General features: G+C 39.8%; 2 protein-coding genes across 2 annotated transcripts in view; one reads left to right on the forward strand and one right to left on the reverse strand.

Annotated features, from left to right (window-relative positions):
* Positions 1-16,976, reverse strand: part of LOC117496148 (NLR family CARD domain-containing protein 3-like) — a gene marked incomplete at its 3' end in the record, with an annotated part of 682,747 nt that overhangs the window by 146,555 nt on the left and 519,216 nt on the right. The window lies entirely within an intron of this gene.
* Positions 1-16,976, forward strand: part of fbn2b (fibrillin 2b) — a 109,264-nt gene that overhangs the window by 38,337 nt on the left and 53,951 nt on the right. The window contains 3 exon segments of the mRNA XM_034147073.1: positions 3,198-3,395; positions 7,289-7,414; positions 14,839-14,964. Coding sequence (XP_034002964.1) covers positions 3,198-3,395; positions 7,289-7,414; positions 14,839-14,964 — 450 coding nt within the window.

A 16,976-nucleotide genomic window follows, 5' to 3' on the forward strand; every position in this document is an offset into this window, starting at 1 on the left:
AGCCATTCCTGGAAAAAAATTACTAAGTGCTTGAATTTGTGAAATAAAAGTATAATAAACTTGGAAGAATCGGAAGACTCCATTAAGTCTAAGAGAAGGACGACCAGTTCTCATTATCAGAGGAAAATGGCTTTATTCATTCTGCTGGTTGAGAGTGAAACTGGAGACGTCTGGATGAAAGACAGCGGCTGATTTAAAGCTGGATGGAGGACAGAGGAGAGGACCTATCGAGCAATTTGTGCACTAAGTAGACTAAATTACTTCCGAATGTTGTCAGCAGGGCCGAATCAGGAAGTTGGATCGCTCCCTTGTCCTAACCTGCCCGAGTCAGGGCTAACACATGTCCGCTGACTTCACATGCTTTAAATACAGATACCAAACAAAACATAAGCACAGAAGCCTGCAAACTTTGATTTGTACGGTACATTATTTTGTGCACATGTATATACACTGTTGTTCTCCAGACAGATGATCAATGTGGGAGAGTCTAATTTCCTCTAAGAGGAGACACTGTTTTCTTAAAAAACAAAGACAGAGGGTTGGAAGCGCCATTCCGTTTTTGTCCTTCTTTGGATTTCCTTTTTATTTAATGAAGTACTCCCAAAACAAGACTGATTGCAGATGTTTAAAAAAATAGTCTTATATGTTGGTTACTGTTGGGATGGCAATCATTTCACATTATGTCAACAAATGCACAACAATTGATTTGACCAACACGTTGTAACCACAGCTTTATTTAGCTTCTTGCTTTTAGACAATTTTCTAAACACTGACCCTAGCAACAAAGGTGTATTGACAATGATTCATCCTTTCTGCATATTTGAACAGTTTTCGGTCGTATTATTTGATCGAATACTCCATAGAGTGTTTTGATGGATTCCAAGAAAACAAAATACCAAAGCAAAAGACTTTGAAACAAGTTTGTAACCAAAGTTTTATACATCTTATTAAGTTATTGTAAAAACACCCTCATGTTTCTCGGCTCACTAAAGCTTCAAAGTGATGTTGAGTTTTTGCTGAAAATAGTCCCCAACAGATGCACTATTTACCTATTGTCAATCGATGCTTGATACGTGCTACAGTTCACATTTGTTTTAGGTAAAAGAAACTTTAAACTATAAATATGTGCATGTATTTCTATATACAGTATAACCCTGTAGGCTGAAGGAGTGTCCAGAATAGGGTAATAGATGGACTACAGCATAGTTGGTTGGGTTCTTTTTATGCTGAACATGCAACATCTTAGCAGCAGTCTTTTCTTTAAAGTATAAGTCTAGTATTAACTTGTAGCAGTGAAAACAGCAAGTGTTTTGCTTCTGAAGATATGTGTGAAGGTTTGAATGCAGAAATGTTTTTAGTAGAGTACAAATGGCCGCTGCAGAGTGCCTATCAGCTGCACGCCGCTGATGGAAGATCAAAAAGCGTCTGCTAGGTGAGATTCAGACAGACAGGAAGACCTGGAGCAGCAGAGAGAACTGAAGACAGATGGAGGAGCTCCAACCTGCACTCTGCATGCTCACTTTGACCTACTTTACTCTGCGCTCGCTGTCTCTTTTTTCTCAGCGTCTCAAACTCTTTGCGATCCCCTTTCATGTAGCACAAGGAACCAATAAGTCTGAAGAAGGACTCCCAGCAGACACCAGCGCTGATTCCTATCTTTCCCTCCCCGTTTTTGTCCATCAGAGCTGAGCATATCGCTGTCACAGCCTTGGCTAGTCAACCGAGCACTTTGTCTTTCATCTCCTATGTGACAATCTAACAATCTACTGTTTTAATAAGGGCTATATTCAGTTTGGCGCCACTGCAGAGAACCTACTGTAATAAGAGTTTCTGCCACAAAGGAAGCCGTCATTCTTAGCCTGTATTATGACTGAAACGTCGTATTGCTGAAGTGGTTTCAGCATGACGTCATTGTGAAGTGCTTTTAACGAGATTATGCAACTGGCAAACTGCAAGATGACCACTAAAGACTTTTTGTTCTCTGAATGACTCTGTCTCCTTGTTGCCATCCTTCCCCAAGAGATAGGATCTGCAAGTTCTTCCTTGAGACATGTGTGCTCTTGTGTTATTGTTAACATATGTCCTGTGATGTCTTATTTGTTTGTGCTTTGTCCTGAAGATGGCATACAGATGTGTTCATATGTTTATTTCTAGAGTGAATATTTGCAGTGGTGCAATGTACTTAAAGAGGGCCGTGTTTACTGTAGTGTGTTATATAGCATTATTTTAATAAGGATCTAAAATTGGCTCCACATTGACGAAGTAAGGATCGATGTGTTTGTAAGATATACAAATTAAATGATATAATATTCTATAAGGATATCATTCAGTGATAAGAGCTTTTTAGTTTTAAACTGAAATATATTTTACCACATTTTCCTAATTTTCTTAAAACTTGTATTCCAAAGAGTTTTTTTCTTTTCTTTTGAAGCCATATTTTTGGACATTTTTTACACATTTTCCAGAGATTTTTTGACATTCTTTGACTTGACGTTATTTTGTATTTGAGTATTTTAAAACCAAAGTCATTCTACTTTTACTTAACTCAAAAATCTGAGTCCTTCTTCCACATTTGAATATTTGTCTTGGGGGGATTTACTTTCTTTTTTGTTGCTCATATCCATGAAAATAGAAACAACCACTGTTTAACTCCTAATTAAAGTACTGGAACATGCTTGAGGTACTTATTAACTATAGCAGTCATTCAAACCCTGTTGCTAAATTCCTCCGGGAAGAAACAATCTGGATTTGTTTTGCAGTCTATTTTTAGCAGGTTTAATAATAAAAAGCCTGAAATCACATTCTCTGACATGTTGCTACTAACTCCCATATTGTACTTTTCAAGTCCTGATTAAACCTGCTACTTAGAAACACTCCTCTTTGTGAGTCCATTGTTGATTCACTTGGAACAATCAAACTGTCAGGATGTGTTTTAATGTCCACTGATTCATATGAAATACTCCTCCATTCCTCCCTTTGTTGTGAAAATGAGGCCGAAAGCACTGCCTCAGTTAGTACGATATGACAGGAAATATGCCTTCCACATAAAGAAGGACAATTCTCAACTATGCACCAAAAATCTGGTTTCATTTTATTCTGCGCCAGATGTTCTCTAAGGAAATGAATCACCGTTTTATCATTTAATCAATCAAATGTTGAAGCAGTCACCAGCTAACCGAGGGTTCTTCTCTCCGCAGACTACAGGACGGGGCCATGTTTCACCCAGGTGAACAACCAGATGTGCCAGGGCCAGCTCAGCGGGATCGTCTGCACCAAAACCCTCTGCTGCGCCACCATTGGTCGAGCCTGGGGCCACCCCTGCGAGCAGTGCCCCGCCCAGCCACACCCCTGCAGGAGGGGCTTCATCCCCAACATCCGCAGCGGAGCGTGCCAAGGTCAGATCAGAGAACTTACTGTCACATACGGCTTCATCGCTTTCTCTTTCGGTTCCCTTTTTTGTGTGTATCTCTTAAAATGTTTGGCTAATTTGAAGCTAATGTACCTGCAGGATACTTGCGGACCTTCTACAATTAGTCCAACGATTCAAATAATTAACTAATGGCTAGCTGCAGTCACGTTTACATTTATTTTCTATTTTCTGGCGTATTTGAAGCTAATGTATTAGCAGAGTTTTGCTAGTTATGAAGAGGGAACATAGCTCAAAAGATCTGTACCAGACTGTGAAAATGTTCATTTCTGATGTAAAGTCAATAAGGATTGACTCTTATTGAGCGTGCCTCATCTGGCCAATCAAGGAACTGCATTTTTAGGCCGTTTTCATTTTTCAGCCCCTCAGGTTTCTGATTAGTACAAATTACATTACATTAAATGTCATTTAATAGACACTTTTATCCAAAGCAACTTACATACACTTCGATTTTGTCAACATGCGTACAGGAATTATTTGGGGTCAAGTATCTTCCCCAAGAACACTTTGACACTTAGACACAGTCAACTACCAGTTCTGCTTTCCTGGTAACATCCTTTGTTGAGAATAAGTATAAAAAACTGTATGAAACAAAACCTTATCCTCTAACAGCTCTCATTCGGTGCAAACAACCGCCAACGCCAAATTCCCTGTCTTCTAACTATTTTGTATTTTAGTATGTTGCGAAAAAACAGAGCTGAGTATGACATGGCAGATCTTCTTCTTAACAGCGATGAAAGAGGACACACAGACTTTTCTTAAATGCATACACACAACATCTCCACGATAAAGAGTTCAACCATTACTTTATCTGTCATCATCTCAGCTGCAGTTCCTCCCCACAACACCCTCGAGGTAGTGTTAACAACACGGCGGGTGTGTACATGTAGGACGGAGAGAAGCTTGTGTTTCCTCTTAAGGTCTTATTCAGCAGATGCTGTGGACATACATCTCCATATCCCTGTAAACATTGCACAGCTGTTCCCTCAATCACAGACCCATTTTAAGGGGGGGGGGGGGGGGGGGGGGGGGGGGGGGGGGGGGGGGGGATCTCTAGGGGGAGATAGCAGGTCAACAGTAGATTATCTGAAAGCTTTTCGTTTCATTTTCAGGTTATAAATATGTAATAATTATAGTTTTTTGGTTAAATGTTGAAAGTTTACAAGGGCTTAGAACATTATGATGGAAGTATATGATGGATATCAATTATTACTACAATTATTGGGTTGATTCCTTGAGCTACACAGATTTTGTAAACATGTTTTACATGGAAAAAATGTGTCAACAATTCTTCTAAAATACTACATTTAGGATTTATGAACTTACGGACCACCTTAGAAAAACCCATGCTGTCACCTGATTCAAAAACTTGACATTTTGAGATAATTTTTTAGCAATTGTAAGGAGATCACTTCCCCAAAAGCCCCCTTATTATACATTTGAGTGCCCTTGGTAATTATCATAACATGTCTGTAAAGTGAAGACTCAGATATTTTCATCAAGATAACTTGAGGTGAGAGGTTGAGGGCCCCTGCGAAATTGGCTTTTCAAGTGTGTTTTGCCCTAACTGAAGATCATCATAACTCAGGAGCGTTATTTAGCCGCATTCCCGACAAAGCTAGCAGCACATAGTTGGCGCTAATAGACATCTTATGTAGTTTCATAAGATACTAGGAATGTAGCTTTAAAACTGAGCCTGTTACAGCCTCTGAAAAACAAACGCTGGAGTAGCTGAGTTTAAGATGTTAAATCAGGATGGGGCAAACACAGTGCTTTATGTCAGCCAATGATATGGCAGATTACTAAAAGGCATGCATTAGGAACATTATTTTATAAACCTTATTCACTCACAACAACAACACTTAACATGGGACCAAAAGAGTGATACATGGAGATTATAAGAGAGACTCTGAGATAAATATGAACTTGGATTCACCTCCTTTCATCAACATTCCTGCCGCTGGTGTCCCAGACTGCCTCTGCATGCCTTTCTAATAACCTATGGCCCTGACCAGACTAAGCAATAAGACTGCATCAATATATGACATGTGTGGAGGTCGTGTCCCTCGTTACACTGAACCCCGCCGGGCTCTCCTCGCCCGGACACACCCAACAGCGCCCTGGGCCGACTGGGATGGTGGAGGCACTTTGTTTTTCTACTGCCACCCTTCAACAGTATCACAGCTAAAGACATTATACCTTGATGTGTTTATGATGGGAAATTGGGGATTATCTGAACTGTTGTTTACATTCGCCAAGAAAGTTATGGTGGCCTCATAGCACTACTTGTTATTGGCAGATGTGTTGACAGGGTGTACAAAGACCTGTTCCAAGTATGTGAATATTTGAGCACATTAGTCCTGTGATTCAAATAATGAACAAATTAAGTTTAACTAAAAAACAGGGCAGTCAGTCCTGGATGTGTAATGAGGGAGATGTGGCCCTCTGTGCAGATCTGTACAATCTCATCTGATCAAAGCTCACATTTGTAGAAAAACAAATGGAAAACGTCAGGACTTTTTTGTGAAATATGTCAGTAGTTTCTGATTTGTTTTAGTTAAGGAATGTTTTCCCACTGGTTCCTAAAACTTGGGAGAACTTTTTTCTGAAGCTTGAAAATGAATGTTCTCTGTGTTTCCGTCTAGGTTTTCTTTTTAACTTTAAGGTCTTATAACAATGTGTACATGAATGTGACATCCCTGCAGCGTAAACAAGCCGATAGCTTAGGTTGTCCGCAAAGGAAAACATTTATATGACTTAATTATGCATTACAGGGTTGAGGTTATACAGGAGGACACCAGACGAACCAAATAAATAACAATACGATGCATTATTATGCTTTCAGCTATCCAGCATTGATTAAAATCCAACACTCCACCTTATACAGACGTTAGATGAATGTAAGAACGTTGTGATGATAATGCTTCACTTTCAACTTCTTTACAAATTATTTCGGGGCAATAGGTCTGTAATCATTACTCAAAAAGTATCACATCTGGCATCAGTAACTGGTTTGTATTTAGCTCCACTACTCAAAGACTCTGCTCTGACTTTCTTTTTCACCATCTTTCTCTCCTTCTTCCTCTCTCTGAATCTCTGTTTCTATGTTTCTCCCCTTTCAGTTTCTTTCTTTCACACACACATTAAAAAATGTAATCGCCAGAGAGCCTGGAGCAACGTCTCTCTGGCAGACGTACAAAGCACACCTGACCACAAACCAAATGTCCAGGCTACAAATCAGGACTTTGGCTGGAAGATGCTTTCGTTCTTTGGTTTTTCTCCCTTTAGCCTTTTGGCAGAGAGCGTTTTAAACACTAGACTTCTTAAAAAAAAGCAAAGATTGATTGATTTACAATGCCAGGGTCCTGCTCAGTGACCCACTCTGTATGTGGTATGCGTTTTCCAGGGAAGAAAGGATCAGAGATATGTTTCTTACAGTAACCCACCCTATGTCATATCCCCAATAATTGGGAAAATGAGTCACGTTGAAAGCTGGGAAAAACCTGCATTTAAAAACTCATTTCCTGGTCAAACAAGAGCAGGAGTGGGAATTTATAGAAGTGGAATTAGACATCACAGACAGCGCCAAGTTACTTCTCGCCTTTACTTAATTCCCTTCGCAAAGATGTAAAAAAGAAGAATGTAAAACAGTGTTTTTAAGACTGAAAGCGTGCCAGAAACATAATATCTTTTAAAGAATGCACTATGTCTGAAGTTAGTCTGAGCTCTTTTTTCGTAGTCTTTGGTGTATTACCAAAATACTTTAGGTTGCGGCTCCAATGCTTTACATATGCCAGTTATTATTATCACATTTAAAGCTTATGCCTCTTCTTACAAATGTCCTTTCCTTCCTTCTCTTAGATGTGGACGAGTGCCAGGCTGTGCCAAATCTTTGTGCCGGAGGAACTTGCATCAACACCGTGGGATCCTACGAGTGTAAATGTCCCGCAGGCCACCGTCAGAGTGAAACCAGCCACAAGTGTGAAGGTAAGTCTCAGCTAGAAAAGACTGAGTAGATGTACCCATTTAACTACATTAAGGACATTGGAAGTAGACATTTTTGTCACACTCAAGTTAACCACATTCCAGTACAACAAGACGGAAAACAATTCTCTAGCCAGTTAGCTTTGTTAGCCATTGTTAGCTAAACCAGTTGCTTGTGGTTCACACACATACACTGTAACAACATCTCTACACATAAAACTTGGCATGCTGTGTGTACGACAGATTTATTGTGACATAAATAAAGCAGAAGTCTTATTAAACATGATATTACTGTGACTACCCGATCCGCATCTCTACCCGATCCGCATTGCGCATGTTCGAGATGGTCCGCCATATTGGACAACTCCATACGGCAACCCAAATAGGACACTTGACACAGACGGCTGCCCAATATGCATTGCGCATGCACAAGTTAAATCCATTTCTCACTTATTCTGACAATGTACTTAACCTAAGAAAAGGACCCAATAAAAAAGTTGTTAAATAATAGTGAAGTCACGTTGTAATAACAATAACTCATCTCTCTTGGTTTTTTTAATTTTCTTTTTCTGCTTTGCCAAACGCCACTGTGTCAAGTGTCCTATTTGAGTTGCCGTATGGAGTTGTCCAATATGGCGGACCATTTCGCACATGCGCAATGCGGATCGGGTAGGGATGCGGATCGAGTAGTCACAATTACTAGAGCTTTCACAATGTTTATGGGCGGAGCGGCCATCTTAGATTTTGGTGATGTTCTCCTCACTTTTCCGAGGTGGGAATACGACTTCAGGAGGGATTCCAGTTAACATTTCCTACTGGCAATTGGCAAATCCCGACTTCCAAGGACAAACTGAACACACTAAAAGCTATAACAAAATAGATGGCTATCAGCTCTGCATATCCCTGGTCAATAAAAAAAAGATTGGCGGCCATCTTTGATGAGCTATACCATTATTGTCTCATTTAAAAAAAATTGTAAGTGACAGGGGAATAGTTTAATTAATATAAAGATAGATAACGCAGGGCAGTGTGAGGGTCTACCACACAGATCTTACAAGTAAGCCAATCAAGTGTTAGGGCTAACACACATGTGTCAAACTCAAGGCCCAGGGGCCAAATCAGGCCCTTGGTGGATTTAATTTCGGCCCGCAGGATAATTTCTAATTACTATTAGATCTGGCCCGCCGGTATATTGCACGCACACCTTCACTCAATCCTGAGGATTTCCTCAGCTCAGAGCCTGAGCCCAAACATTGATGAACTTGCACCCAAGATGAGATGCCAAGTATCTGGCTTGAACTAGCATCACAGAGCAGCAAAATGAGTTTACATGGATGTTTCCTTCTGCACTTTTTCTCTCACGACAACAGAGCATGTTTGGTTTTCTCTTTGAGGGAAATAGTTTTTTTTAAGCTCTTGTTGGCCTGTGGAAAAATGTAATCATAAGAAATTAATGCAACTGATGATTTAATGTTTAATGTTGTTTATAGGCAATCATTTAAGCTTTGTTAGTTCCAGGTTTAATATGTGCAATAAGTTAATTTCAATAAGTTCTGCAATAAACATTGAACCAGTCCGGCCCTCGACTAGTACCCATTTTTAATTTTGGCCCACTATGTATTTGAGTTCGACACCCCTGGGCTAACACGAACGTCTCTACTAAACATAGTAAAACATAATTAAAAAAGCCTTCACATTGTTTTAAAAGTCAAATGTTTAATTGTTTACCTAAAAAATGCTACCTAAATTGTTGATATCAAGCTAAGATAACTTAGCTAATGTTAGCATTTCGAAGCTACAGCCTTCATATAACTGAGATATCCACTTATGACACTAAACTGACTTTCTTTTTTGATTTAATAATGAACCAAGTATCACAAAATGGTTAAACTTGACTTGAATGCAGGCTACATGAGTCTATAAACTTATCACCAACTGAATAACAATCCAGTGGAACTTTTATTAGGTTTTGTTGAAGTGAGACATGGTCGCTGCATTTTATTACAACTCTAAGGGTTCTGCAGGGATCCGTTTACAAATCTCTACGAGGAGTTTGAAAAATGACGACATGTTCAGAGTTAAAGAAGTTTGGCAACACACACACATGGAGGATTCACATTACAATGTGTTGATTGGCTGGAATTTAAACAATGCCCAGGCTAAACAGTGCGATCGTTAGCAAGGCAGGGGTTGTGTCCATTGGACTGAAGCCGATATGTTCTTAGTCTTTAGGGAGGATTACACAAAGCTCTTAAACTGTTTCAGCCAGATGACATCTCCTCTACTGAACAAGAACCAAGGCCAAACTGGATATCGTAGTGTATGACTTATTATCTGAATTCTCCTGGCATGGCCGCACCACATACAGAAAGAATAACTAGCGTGTCCACTTCAGATTCATGGGAAGCAATTATCATGACACACCAAAAACTGATTTATGGATGACTTCACTAAGTAGTCCCAGTTTCAGTTGTGGTTTTGGGTAAATGTGAGGAGAGAGTGGGTGTTTTAAAGAGATGCTGAGCACCGAAAAGAAGAGCTTTGGGTGTGTAGCCACATTCCAGCACTAAGGAGGTCGAGCTGTTTTACTGCAAGGACACATTGAGACAAGGTAGAAATAAAGCAGGAGTTTAGGATTAGGAAGTTCTGTAACTTTCTACCCGTTCATGGTCATTTTTTAGCGTAAATTACACACACTCAGCATCTTTCCAACACTTTAGACCCTTTACTTATCCCCAAGGGGAAACTCAGTTGTTCACTTTTTTATTATACACAGTACAGGAGCTAAACATTAGGCCTGAAGGTCAGAACATGAGAAATATGTCATTTAAAGTTTCCCAAAACCTATAATGAGACCCAACATTTTAATTCATCTGAAAACACAGCAAACCACAATGGCATTCAGAGACGGTGCATTAAAGTGATCTTTGGAAAGTCCCATTTTCAGAGTTGTGAAGTTGTTATAACGACTTCAATGAGTTTATGAGCTTTATCCTGTAATGACGAAACCAAGTCCTACAGACTGAGCTACTGCCGCTCTCAAATGAACACGTTTAACCTAAAGAAAAGTCTGAAAATTAGAAATATCGTATATACTGTACAGTTTCCCAAAACCAATGATGAGACCCGATATTCAACTTTGTCTGAAAAACACAGATAACTATGATGTTGCAGTCAAGTGCTCTTAGCCCAGTTTCCAGAATTGGGAAGTTGTTCTTCCGACTTCGATGATTTGATGAGCTTTATGTCGTAATGCGGCAACAAAATGAACAGTTTAAAGCAGATGTGTTGTATTTAGAGAGCTGCTCAGAAAGTTTATAAAACATGTTAATATTTGTTTCTGAATTAATGGGGGATGTTTATGAGAATTGTTCCACTCAGCACCCCATTTTATGATTATAACAATATTAAGTGATAGCAGCACAAATGCCCTTCTTTCAATGTTAATGAAGGTGATGCATGTTTCGTGTATCCACCCTGTAATTCAGTTCAGATCCGCTCCAAAATCGAATGGGTTCTTAATTGCTACATCCTTCTACCATTAATCAAGAAAATCAGGCTTTTAGTTTTTCCATAATCATGCTTACACACAGAAAGGCAAACTTAGAGAAAACATAACTTTCTTAGTCCAAAAATAAGACAAAAGCAATAAATCCTCACATTTTGGATGCTGAATCCAGCAAAAGTTTGAATTGGCAAACCACTATTTAATTATTCAATTCAGCAAATGGATCATCAAAATGAATGATATTCATCAATACGTTTGTTATATCTGGAAACATGTTCATTATTCTTTTCTATTCTCAGTTGCAAACGAACTGATGTTAGCTAGTTGATCTGTTTATTTTAAAATGTATCTTGCAACTTCGTCATTTGACCCATGCAGAGCGGGTAAAGAAAGAGTTCAGTGTTGGAAAGCTCGTAAAAACGTTTTGACGCGTTTGTGAGGTCATGGATCGGCAGGAAACCAATATTTAGTGAAATCTGGGAAACAATCAGAGCAGGTCCTTAGGGAAGCTTTATTGAAATGCCCTCCTAGCTAATGCACAAACAAGCCCCACTTAAAGCTTTCACAGTGAAATTACTGGGGTTTAAAGCTGTTGGGATGAAGTGCAGTTAAGATGTCATGGGTGTCTGACTGTTTTGGGCGCAACAAGGCAGCTGGTTTTACGGCCTGCTTTTAGCCCGGCTCTTTAACAATCTCTCCTTTTCACCCCTCCTCCGACTCTTTCTGCTGCTCCTTCCATTTTCCCTTCCATAAATACAGTCCTCTGGCTCAGAACCAGCTGTTTGTGCTGGACAAAGAAACACTTACGACACCTGGGAGACTTTCTCATTACACACGGACCTCCCCGTTGCTTTGACACTCGCAGACTCTCACGCACTTAGGCTAAACACACACACACGCACACACACACACACACACACGCACACACGCACGCACGCACACACACACACACACTTACACACACAGTTTCACCAGGATGAGGAGTAACTGAGTAGATGTACCTGGATTAGATAATCAGGATACATCAAAAAAGACGTGATCGAATTATTAGTAGGATTACAATGTTCCAATACACTTTCAAACAAAGAACGATAAGATGAATATGCTTACACATTACAACACTTACAGTCTTACAATATAGACTGAAACAAGTCTTGAGTGAAACTATAGTGAATCGTCTCAAATGTTAAATTGGTGCCAATTTCTCCATTATTTTGTCTCCAATTGGAAGAAGAATACAATATTAGCATTCATTGTAAGCATTGCCTTCCAGGTGTTATATACTGTATATATAACAATACAATATACTGTCATAATCCAAGGAGTCAACATCTAATGTAAGAAGCATTTAGAGGTAAATGCTTTGGGAATATACACATTCAAAGGGAAAATACTGTTTTCTAGTCTAATACTTGAAACAGTTGGGGTTTACTGGGCTACTTTCTATCCTTCGTACTTATACAAATATTTTGTATAGATGTTATTAGGAGTTCAACACATCACAGTTTAGATTAGATGAAATAATGAAAACAGGCTAAACAACGCACACTTTATCTTTCACATTTTCTTACACAGTTACTCATGGTAGACTTGTAGACATTTCTCCAGGTGAGACATTTCCCTCCACACACACTCTGTCAGGTCTGTGCAGCGTAATGTCTGGCGTGCTGTTGATGCTGCTGACACAAGCTTTATTTGGCCGGGTTTTTACTGCCTCACCTATATTCTGCCACTGCTGTCAGACAGGAGTCAGCAGGGGGAGAGCAGCCTCCCCATGGCAGGCGTTACTACACGCTGAGAAAAAAAACACACACTCCTACAAAGACTTACACACTCTTTAGATTCAAACGTACAGGACACACATTACAGCATGCGCCACGTCTATTGCTGTAATTACGCCCCGCAGCGGTGCAGTAATTACGTATGCGTATAAATAAGCGTGACACATCATAAAAACCCAATACCTTCTGGTACTTCGCTTTGGGTTCCCCCCGTCATGGAGCAATGAGGCCCCCTTCCTCTCAATATTACAGCTAAATGCCATCATAAAGAGAGCCACACCAAGGTGGGCCCTGCCAAGACCCAGGTACCCTCAGAGTGGAATCATGGCATGTTTAAATAAGGTCAATTATAGCCTGGGGAGGTTCTTTTATTGCAGCCATTTCTCTCAATTTATTCGCCATTTGTAGATTAGAAGCAATTGTAGATTCTAGTAAATTGGAGAAAGAGAAAACAACTCAGTTACTCCTTTTGAGATCGACATCATTTTCTCCATGATCATTCTTTAAAGCTTACTTTGATGAATATAAACAAAACTTCTTAATTTCTTAAATGTTTACGAATCACAATCAAGTATTGGCTGACTAAAAACATTATTTATTTGCACAGATATTAAAGGGGACCTATCGTCCAAAATGCACTTTCTGATGTCTTTTATACATAACTATGTGTCCCCGGTGTGTCAGGGAACTCACGCAGCGTCAGAAAATAAAACCCTCTCTCTTTTCCTCCGTACCCAAATCTCTAAAAACGGGGCTACAACAGAGCTGATCCAGATTTTTAAATTAGAAATCCATTTCCGATATGACGTAATATCTGAAATGTGGACCCACGGCCCTATCAGAAACGTTGCTATCAGAAACAATGCCCGACTGTTTTGGACGTAATATGGTCGGTGTTTACATTAGCATCGCTAACACTCAGAGCTAACCTGTACTGGAGAGCATGTGTGTGAAGAAGCAGGAAATAAAAAGGAACTCACCTTGTGGTATAACCGGCAAGAGAGAAAGCCTTTGAGCTCCATACTGTTTCAGAAATAATCCTTGATAATCCATGATATGGCGTTTCATCACCGCAGTATTTAGTTTAGACAGTAGCTGCCGGGTCCCGCATGAGCTCAGACCCCTCCTTTAATTTTTTATCAATTTTTTTTAATTTTTAAAGCTTTATACCCAAATCAGCACTTTTGAAACAGGAAGTGAAATAGAGGGATATGAGGCATGGCTAGAATGGGTGATCTGTTTGGTATTTTGAGCAAAACACTTCATAGACATGTTTTTTATATATTTGTATATATCTGAGACCTATGCTATTGCCTGAAAATAGCATGATAGGTGACCTTTAGAATCAGTAGATATCCAATCAAAGATCAAGCAAGGAAGACTACAGACTTAACAAGGCATACAACACTTTCAGTACTTCCACCAACCAATTGTAATTTCTTAGACGTTTTTGTTTGTTTTATATTTTATATTTTTTTTTATTGGTTATTATTTGTGGGACAGGTTAATCTGATAGATAATTATTTGACAACCTATATTTTAGCAAACGTGGCCCAACACTGTTCTAAAGTAAACTTCCTTTTACATATTTATATACTTTTGCTGAATTTAACTACATTTTTCCTGTTTTACATTTAGATAAACCCCTCACAACAAGGTTTGTGGATTATCTTTAGTAACTAAGTCATAACTGGTAATACACATTACACTTTTCAAACATATATTTGGGGAATTGAGCATCACAAGCCAAACACCATCGAGCTTCATTACTGTAGAGAAGGCAGATGTACCATTGGATAAAAAAAAAAAATCTGTTTGATTTGGGGATGAAATGTCCCTTTAACAGTTTTGTTGGATTGCTCCTGTCATTAACAAGTCATAAACACCAGAAGTGGATTAATTCCACTTTATTTGACTGCAGATCCTTTTGATTTGCTTTATTCTTTCCTCATGGAGAAACTGTTACTGAACAGCAATAAACTTTTACTGCAGCATGATCCTGCATCCTTCCAAACAAAGACACGTCGGGCGTTTAAAAAAAAATGTCCTGAGTTGGCATGAGGCCACCTCGACAGCTGTGTCTCGTGATGTGATGAGGTATTCTTGCAATGATGTAACTGCATGTTTGTGTGTTTCAGACATCGATGAATGCACCACCATCCCCGGTGTGTGTGATGGAGGAGAGTGCAGCAACACGGCTAGTAGCTACGTCTGCACCTGTCCACGAGGCTACGTCTCCAGCACAGATGGCACCAGATGTGTGGGTGAGTCTCACATTTGTGCGTTTCCTCACCCCGTGGCTAGCTGAAAAAGCTTCACATCTGGCCCCTGACTTCCCCCCCCCCTCCTCCATCACTGCTTCCTGGTTCTGATGAGTCAAGCCGGCCTGTGGTCACCATGTGGAGACAAACACACTTGCACGCACTGTTTGGCCTTCACAGCATTAATCTACTCTAATGCCCGTGCCCCTCTGACTCATTCACACACACGCCGAGCCACATACAGTGCATACTTCACTGACATGTCCCGTGAAACACTACCAGGTGTAAATGTATTCCTGTAGTCCTCTCCAATCAGGGCAGCTTCAGTGAAACACAGCCAGGTGTTAATACTTTATTTCAGGATTCAGGCCCGAAAGGGACAGCTCAGGGTCGGTGTGCTTTACCCGATCAGCATCACAGGACCCGGCTAATAAAAGCTCCTGAAGGAAAGTGAAACCTCTGGATTTTCTGTAATTAGTCATCTCCCACATTATGTTTTATGTAATCAATGCTCAATCATTGGTGAAGACTTTTTAGTTTTTGGTCAAAGTTCGAGAGGAAATGGGTCAGAAATACCAAGATGTTTGAAATGCCCAGAGTCTCACATGTACAAACACGTCCACTTATGTACATATACAGGGTGGGGGGCCCTGTCTTGCAGGTGGTGTGTGAGCTTGCCTGTTAGGTGGTGGATTGTTTGGCTCCAATGATACAGGAATAGTGTTTTTCAATGTAAAACTAAGAGGAAATACTGGGGTTGCGGCTGTAGGCAGTCCAATGAACTCCAGACAGGGAAACAAACATTTACTACATGACAAAATGGCTAAAATGCAATACATTCCAATATCTTGAATGTGATCGTGAGTTCAAGTGGGAGTGTGATGGATGTTACAGATGAAGTTGCGGTTAAACGTTGCGGTATAAATGTGGTAACCCACACCCATCCGTCTGCCTGTTTTTTATCCTCTTTCCACTGTCATCTACTTCCTTCTTCTTTGCCCCTGAAGACATTAATTACTTTCTCCATATATTTTCTGAAGTGATTAACAGACAAAAGTGTCTCTGTTTACTCTGGAGCTGTGCATGTTTTCATGTCCATTCAAATCCTTTTTCTCATGTTCTGTCTCCTCCGGCTGTTGTTTTTTGTTATCTCTTAAACAGACCGAATTCGCACTCTCATCCTCTTTATCTGTGTCACCATTTCCTCTTGGAGTTTTTTCCCCCTCCCATCCTCTGAAATCAGGATCTGGCTTCTTGTTATATCAGTTGTAGCTTCAAATGGCTCTTCTGCAGCCTGCTGAAAGGACAGAGAAAAGAGAGGCAATAAATCTCTTACCCATTTCCAAAAAAGGACAAGACGAGACCGAGTGAGGTTCAAATCAGTGATCCAAAGTCTCACTTGCTCCACAGTCACCCTGACGTCACCCAATAATTTGTAGAATACCATTTTGAAACTTGGAGTTTAATGTTTTGACCACCATCTTAGTTTTGTGCAACCAGAATTGACATGAGAGGGTGAAGTACTACCAAAAGACCAATTTAAGGCGTGTAAACAATTCACTTTTATGCAGTGAAAACACACTGTGAAAGTGTAAAGTTGTAAGACAAAAACACAGACATATAATGTACCTGACATATAACACCCTTGGGTGGCGACCTGTCAATTAAAAGGTATCCCTGCCCTATAACATACGCCTTTACTCTAAATGACACCATCATTTACAAAATAAACATGTTGCTGCATTAAAAAAGACTTTTAACTAAAGATTAAGACTATAAACACAGTACATTTTCACTGAGGTCATTAATCAAGGAAAAAGTAGGCTCATTTTCTCATAGACTTCTATACAATGTGAGGTTAGGGTTCGGTTGTGTGAGGTTTAAGGCACTTCTACATTAGATTCACTTTTCAGACACGGAGGTTGCCAATTGACTTAGACACAAACCGTAGCTTTAAAAGACAGATATCATAAACGTAGCTTGTTTCACTTTGATTCAGTTTGCATTTTAGTTTC

This window comes from Trematomus bernacchii, unplaced genomic scaffold, assembly GCF_902827165.1.
Source record: "Trematomus bernacchii unplaced genomic scaffold, fTreBer1.1, whole genome shotgun sequence".
Classification (NCBI taxonomy): Eukaryota; Metazoa; Chordata; class Actinopteri; order Perciformes; family Nototheniidae; genus Trematomus; species Trematomus bernacchii.